General features: G+C 40.3%; 1 protein-coding gene across 1 annotated transcript; it reads left to right on the top strand.

The window, feature by feature from the left end:
- Positions 1–2,661: 2,661 nt before the first annotated feature.
- On the top strand, positions 2,662–4,082 carry LOC122066335 (F-box protein CPR1-like). Its single transcript, XM_042630155.1, has one exon. It carries the CDS (start codon positions 2,791–2,793, stop codon positions 3,889–3,891), a length of 1,101 nt encoding a protein of 366 aa, XP_042486089.1. The 5' UTR covers positions 2,662–2,790; the 3' UTR covers positions 3,892–4,082.
- Positions 4,083–8,042: the final 3,960 nt, after the last annotated feature.

The raw sequence follows: 8,042 nt of genomic DNA, 5'->3' as shown, positions 1-8,042 counted from the left end.
CCAACAGAGGGCTCCTAAGGGTCCAAACTTCACCGAAAAAATGCCACCATAAACAACCTAGGTTGTTTCTGGTGGATTCCGAGAAATGAACCCACGAATTTGGGGCTTTCAGCCTCGGGCCCGATCGTCAAGGTTTGTTCCATGGATTTGTAGGGGGTCTTCCTACCTTCATTTTAAGCTAAAGAAATCCTAATTGCACTAGGCCGATTGGGGGATATGACGATCGAAAGATCGAAACCCTAGATGGTCATTTGGTCAACCTTGTTGCTGGAGCTCTTCCGGCTTGGTTTGAGCTCGACAATCATATTAGGGAGGTGAGATGAACATCCCTCGAGATCCAGGAGGTGCCGAGGTCAAGGCTCACCTTTTGCTCAACTATCCTAGATCAAAATGAAGAGAGAGAACGTAGTAGGGCATATGACACTTACCTCCGGCAAGGATTCTGGCAACTAAGTGGGCTGTAGGGAGCTAAGGTGAGCTCTAATCTCCTCCTCCTTCCTTATCTTCCCTTTCCTACTAAGTCACATACTTAGGGCTTGTTTGGTTGGCCCATATCTGATCAAATTGAGTTATACCACGATTTTAGACATGTGGGCCCACCTCCTTTGACTTATAGGGCATACAAGTCATAAGGAAGGGGTGGGAGAGATTGTCGGGTCATCCAGGGCTATTCCCAATGCGGGTGGTGGGGCCAACGGGCATTGAAACCCAACCAGTAGCCTAAATGCCCACTAGAAATATGCCACCGGATTCAGCCCAAGCTGTTTCAAGTGGGTTGTTTCTGGTGGTCAAGTCAGTGTTGTGCCTTGACTGCCTGTTGTCCCCACTTTGTCACACCATGGGTGGCTACCCTAAGTTGTGTGCATGGTTTTCTGGCAATTTTGATATGTGCCGAGATTCAGGTGTTGGGGTGTCGGGTTACTTACTATATGGGATCGGAAGGCTTGAATCCCCTCCAGTTAGAAAGGTAGGAGATGCATTGGCAAGTGGGGTCATCCTTCCCTCTTTGGCAATGAGCTGCCGTGAGCCAAAAACCCGGTGGTACTTTCTAGTTCCGCTCCGAGACCTATCACAACAATTCAAATTAGATAGAGTTAGGGCATGGGTGTAACACCCTAGCCCCTTGCCCTTTTCTTCTTCGTTTCTGTTCACGGTCGAGTTCATCGGTGGCCGACTAGTAAGCTTGATTTTCCAAAATCACCAAGATTTCAAAGATATCGCCTTCTCTTCAAACGTTGCTGCAGTTGATAATCTATTGTTGCAGCTAGTGGATTCCTAGTCTCCATGCTCTCTGTCGCCCTCCGTGTTTGATCTCAACCCATCTCAATTACAGTTCTCTAAACACCAATCCCTAAAGGCTGCAACTGCATGGTCATTGTTAAAGTGGATTCATTTACTTGGGAAAAAAGTTGAATTAAATTGAAAAGTAACAAATTGACAATCAAAACCTAAAATAGCTTTCATGAATCTCTCTCTCTCTCTCTCTCTCTCTTTGAAGAGGTCGAGAAGATATGGGGAACCGAAGAAACCCAAAACTCCTTCGACTATTAAGAAATAAGACCCCTCAACAGAATATAGTGGGCTGGACGATGGCAGGGGATCTGCTTCTTTTGGAGCTGAATTTAGTAACAACGACAATGGTAATACCAGGGGCTCTGATCTGGCTTCCAAGGATAATATCCCAGAAAGCCCTTCTAGAAGTGCTGTACTAAGGCTTGCATTGTCACTTCCGATTTGATACTCTCACTGGATCTTGTAATTCGGCAGGTAGGTTTTATCCTCCATTATATCTTATATAGCATAGCCATCTTACTGACCATATGAAGAACTGGTTCAATTTCCATTTTCCCTTCATGTAATTTCTCCATTTCTAGCTTCGTTAAGCCTCTATTAGTGTTGCCTTCTCTTTCCTTAATGGTAGGTTAGGAGTTTCTGCTCCCAAATTCTGTAAACCCTCTGGGTTTAATTCTGAAAAATGATTCACTTTCAGTAACACCTATCTTTGAGACCCACTTCATGTCTCTCTCTCTCTCTCTCTCTCTCTCGTCTTCGTCCTCTCCGTCGCCCTCCGTGAGGGTAATACCGATCTTAATAGCGAGCTACATATTAAGACAAATCACAGCTACAATATTGAAAGTTAGGGCTTTTCGGTGGATGGAGAAGGGGTCTGATGACTGGGTTTGGGAAGGAAGGGTATAACAGGAACTTCACAGCCCTATAAAGGTATTTTGGTCCATTAAGTCATGTCATAACATAATGGTTTCTCACTAACGGAGTGGATAAATCGTCAATTATAAACTGAAAGGGATGGCTGTGTAATTAATCAAAAAAAACTCCAAACGGCATAATCTTCCCTGCATTGAATTCCTTTGTGACCCAACAGGGTATATGACGTGTATCTAACAATTAGAAATGCATAAGCACAAAGTGCAAGATGATTTCACAGTACCCAAGACGATTGTGACTATTAAATACATACCAAACACCCTATTACGCCATTGAGGATCCTATTCCACTCCCATTCTACCCCTCTCTCGCATCTCAGCGCCGCCCCGACCCCCACCCCCACCCCCACCCCCACCCCCACCCAAAATAAAAATTCGAATAGTTTGATGGTCCACGAGGCGTGCGTGCCACGTGGGAACTAGGAAGTGGGCACCGAAGCTTAATGAAGAAGCCAAAAAGTCTCGACTACCTCGTCAGTCTACTCGCCAGCCATTATTTACCGAAGAAGGGCTAGAAAAGAGGTTGGCCAGGAAGCTCTTCGGTAGGAAGTGAGCAAGAGCGACCATGTCCATGAGGGATCTCCCATACGATATTTTCACCAACATTTTGTCAAGGATATCAATCAAGTCGCTTTTTCGATTCAGGTGCGTATGCATATCCTGGCGAGATTTCCTTTCAGATCCTCATTTCATTAAGCAACAACTGATTCGATCAACTGAAACTAATATTTCCAACCCCAATCTCATCCTCAACTGTGGATCCAATCTATACCATGTCCTCTATTCCATTCACAATGACACTTGGGATGATGAACCCGTAAAGCTTGATTTGCCCTTCAAGCTTTCCAACATTGGAATTGTTGGCTCTTGCAATGGCTTGGTTTGCCTTTTGGGTTACTCTAATCGTGTCTACGATGTCGTCGTCTGGAACCCAATTACCAGAGACTACAAGAAATTGCCTTACACATCATTACAGTTTCCGGGTCGTACTGTTTCTCGTTTCCCTGTTATGGGTTTTGGTTACAGTCCATCAAAGGATGTGTACAAGGTGTTAAGAGTTATTTACTTCCATGTTGATGGTAGGACGGCCAGTTCTTGTCGTTCCCTGGTCCAGGTTCACACCCTTGGATCTGATTCATGGCGAAGGATCGGGGAAATCCCCTTTGAGATTCGTGATTGGTTGTCGGGGACTTTCGTTAATGGAGCTCTTCATTGGTTTGCGATTCGCAGTTCCAGACCGGATACAATTGTTTCTTTTGATGTTGGAGATGAGAAGTTTAGAAAAATTCCACAACCCCTCTTTGGGGATGATGGTTTTCTGAAAAAATTGGAGGTTTTGGGAGGATTCCTTTGTATGATTTGTACATACTATGATAATCGTGTCAAGATATGGGTGATGAAGGATTATGGAGTGAGAGAGTCTTGGATTAAACACTTCTCCATCAGCCAACCCATGGTTGTTGGCAATTTTAAACACTTGAAGCCACTTGGGTTTACAAAGAGCGGGGAAATTCTTCTGGAGATGCATGATGGGAAGTTAGTTTTGTATGATCCGGAAAGAAAATTATTTAGCAATTTTAGAATTCCAGGTGTTCCAGTTTGTTCTGAGGTTGGTGCTTTTATTGGGACTCTTATTTCACCTAAGGCTTGCAGTAGAAATGAGTAGCAGCATGTGTGAAGAGATAATTTATTAAGTGATGGCATACTTGGAGGTATTCTATATGGCTTGATGCTCTTTTATTTTATTTTTCTATGTACTTCTTGTGGCTTGATGCTCTTTTTGGTGTATATCATATTTATTGACATAATTGCAGTTCTAGGCATGGTTTATAGAATTGGTTTCTTTGTTTGGCTTTACTTGCAATATTCACTGTTTCAAGTTGATTACATTAACCAGGGTGGTTTGGGTCTCTTCTCCTCTATAGATGGTGTTGGAGTTTATAGAATTGGTTTCTTTGTTTGGCTTTACTTGCAATATTCACTGTTGCAAGTTGATTACATTAACCAGGGTGTGTTGGGTCTCTTCTACTCTATAGACAGTGTTGGAGTTTATAGAATTGGTTTCTTTGTTTGGCTTTACTTGCAATATTCACTGTTTCAAGTTGATAACATTAACCAGGGTGGTTTGGGTCTCTTCTACTCTATAGACAGCGTTGGACTTTATAGAATTGGGTTGAGTTTTATATGAATATATTTGTGTTGTCTTGTGCATAATGACTTACTGAATGGTTTACATGGTTTTATTCTGATTTATTCTTTTTCATCTTTCAAATTCCCTAAAGCTGTTAAGTTCAGTGATAATTGTATGTATGTACTGTACAGAACTTTCGCCTTATCTTTCTCTACATACTTTTGGACAAGTTAGATGTTAATCTTTGATGATGAAAACTCGTTTAAGGATTAGGTTGCTAGATAAATGGATAGTATAAATTTGTTGCAAATTGTTGTGTTTCAATTCCTTTTGATATATTTGCATTTCTAATGGCTTATTGGAGTTAGGTGATGAAACTTAATGCTAGTGATGATTGAAAGCCCCTAATTTTTAAATAAAGAGTTTGTGCATTGATCTGAGAGTAGCCACTTCTCTGTAAAAATGACAATGGTTGGGATCGTTCCCGATCCACCCTTCGTGTGAACTTGTGTAAGTGGAATTTGCACTGGTTCTGGGCCCCTTTTTAGCTTGTGCACTATATTTTGGATAAAATAAAAAGGAATTAAAGAGGGTCATAAAGAAAAGGGGGGGGGGGTGGACTAAAGAAGTTCTATGTCTTGCAATTGCTATTTTACCATGTTTCATTTCTCAGAACCTGAAAACTTCATGGGTATTTCTGATACCTTTTTGTGGAGCTCTGAGGGTATTAATTATCAAAGGGGAGATCACCAAAGAGGGGAAGGTTGGGCTGGAGGGGTGGTTAGTTATTGAAGAGGAGAAGTGGATCTGAACATGTATTCAAGTTACTTGGTAATTGAAAAAGAAAAAGAAAAAATGCTACCTTTGGATTTCAAATTGTTCGGGTATCGCAACTCATGGAGTCTTAAGAGACCAAATAATCGAAATTGTGCCATAAAAAAAAATCAAAATTGAATTCCAACTCCCTATTCCGATTCCCACACTTCAATACACTTGATCCAAATGCACTCTTACTTTTCCTTAATAGTGATTATCTGTTGTTTTATTGAAGACTAGAGTTTGATTTGACTCAAGGAATTTCTTGCGTACTAGTTTGTGACTGTTGTGAAGCTTTTCTAAGTATTCCAATCAAGTTAATAATCTTATTTATGCAGCCTTAGAACTAGAAATTTTTATGGAGCCTTAAAGAATGCAATAACGCTTCCATGGACCAGCCCAAACCCCATTTTGGAAGCCTAGAATGGGGTGAGTCAAGTTCAAATTTACTTTTGGTCCAGTAGGATATTTAGAGGTTTAATTTATTTGTTTAAGATTATTTTTTAATCTTTATTTTCTAGAAAGTAGGATAAAGTAGGAGATTAGTTTCTTTGTTTGAGTTTGTTGCGTAGTTTACTACGGTTTATATTTTTAGATTAAGTAGGAGATTAGAAGTTTCCTTGCTTAAAATAGCCATGTAATCCCATTGATGGACAGAGTTGATTAATGAAATAAAAGTTTTGAGTTAGGTTTACCTCCCAGTTGTGGAGTTGTGTGTGACCAGGTTGGTTGGGTGCTTCCTTCTCCCTCCTTGTATTCTTGTGGAAATCTCTCCCTCCCCTCTCAGGTACAATCTATTCTTTCTGATATTGTGTTCTTGTCTCCGTTCCCCATTAATACTTGCTTGTTTTATTTCTTTCCCTGCTGCCAACAAACTCACCGGACTGTGAGAGACTTGTTCAATCTCGTTCAGATATTTCCCATTCATCCTGAAACTTGGAGGGTTTTTCATAAACCCTTGGGCGACCCCACCTGCAAATCCCTAGCCCAATATGACCTGACATTCCATTTTTGCAACTACACTCCTAGAGAGGAGTTATATAATATAAGAACAAAGTGGTAAATTAAAGGAGGCTCTATGGCATTCTTGATTTGAAGGATTTATTCCTCTATTCCTCACGTCTTGTTTGAGTGGTTGACTCAAGCTTGAGAGACAACTTTGATCAGTGGGCTGGAGGGTGAGGCCCTTCACCCCGTGTTTCATGTACATAGTGTAATTATTACATGTATGGTATTCACTGCTGGAGATCCTAGACTCATCGAAGGTGTTCCCAACTCCCTTTGTAACTGATCAAAATCTCTTTGCATTGAAATTTCTCATGCTCCCAGTTGCAGCATTAGATACCAACTCACCTGTAATTGTGCCATATTGTGCTTCCAGATCTAAAAAGAGTGATTTGGATACTAAGTTGTAAATTTACAGCACCACCTTGTTCATCCAAGCTATTAAAAATTCTGGAAACAGGATCATTAGAAGACATAATCTTATTGTTCTCATATCTGATTGTTATCTCAGGATTGGGCTTTAAGATTCTGGGGAAATTGCAGAATAAATTTCTTGGGTTGTCACAAGGGGCTATTTGTTTTAGATTACTTGGGCTTTAGTTTAGTTTCTATAGTTTTCATTGTCGGTTGAGCTTTTAAGTAGATGGTTTTAAATATGTTTTTCACCTATATACAAGGTCCAATGGCTAGGGGTTGTGGTCCATATGAATTAAATTAGAGATTTTAGAAGTTTTAGATATATTACTGAAAGAAAGTCGTTTTAGTCATGGTAGGTTAGAAGCAACAGTATCTTATTTTATTCTTTTCCCCTTTTTGAGATTTTGTTAATTTATAAGCTGGACATATGGAATGAAAACAAAAGATTTGTTTTGTATGTTGAGGAATAATCGGACTGCAGTTTACTCCACCGATGAGTAGGACACCAGGTGCATTCTCTTCTTTCTTGTTCCAATTCTCTTTTGGGATACTCTATTTTGTTCACAGAGAGCTTTCCTAGGGGAGACTCCGGCCAAAGAACAGAGTTCTGTTCATTTGGATAGAGGTTTCCTATGGGAGGCTATGTCCAAATGAATAGACAAGTTTGATGCCGTAATCTTCCTCTATATTCTCCCCTGTAATTCTGCTCGTGTTCTTTTTCTTCTCTTTATCTTCTCTTTCTCTTTTCCCAATTGTTCACATTGGATAACAAAGAAGATTACTGAAATGCACAAAACAGTGTTTTTTTGTTTGGACCGAGTTTTCCTAAGGTCATGGTGAATGGATCACCGTGGGTCATCGACAGTATAGAATAGGGGGGGGGGAGAGGGGGAAGAAATGATGGGGGTCACATCTAAACTGATCAATCATTCAGCCACCGGTGAAGGAGAATTTTGTCCTTTTGTTTTGTCTTTGTTTTTGTTTTTTTGTTTTTAATTTACTTGGGATTGTCAAAAGGGTCAGGAACAGAGGACATTTCTCTCTCTCTCTCTCTCTCGAACCTTAGCTAGAGCTTTCCTTAGGGATGCTCAGGATTGAACGGTGCTTCATTTAGTTGAGTTTCCTGTGGTAGTTTCTTTGCGAATGACCAGTCTACTAAATATTGCATAATTTGTTTTTTTGGTCAAAATGTCTTTTTTTTTTTTTGAACGAAACTAGAATGACAATTGCCTTTTGTCGTTCCGTCAAATCTTGTTTCTATCATTTTTTTTTTCACTTTTTGTTCAAAAGCAAAAACGAAACACACCATAAATACATCAAACACTTTATTTCATTTTTTCGTTCTCATAGAATGAAAAAACTCTAGAAACGTATTTTTGGAATGTTACCAAAAGCAACCTAAGTACTAGTCTTGTCAAGGCGACATCTAGGCGCCTTGAACGCCTTGT

This window comes from Macadamia integrifolia, unplaced genomic scaffold, assembly GCF_013358625.1.
Source record: "Macadamia integrifolia cultivar HAES 741 unplaced genomic scaffold, SCU_Mint_v3 scaffold2351, whole genome shotgun sequence".
Classification (NCBI taxonomy): Eukaryota; Viridiplantae; Streptophyta; class Magnoliopsida; order Proteales; family Proteaceae; genus Macadamia; species Macadamia integrifolia.
Note: the sequence above shows the minus strand (reverse complement) of the source record. Positions and strands in the feature narration are given on the sequence as shown.

Coding starts and splice junctions, on each gene's coding strand:
- LOC122066335 (XM_042630155.1), top strand. CDS start 2,791: ATGTCCATGAGGGATCTCCCATACGATATTTTCACCAACATTTTGTCA.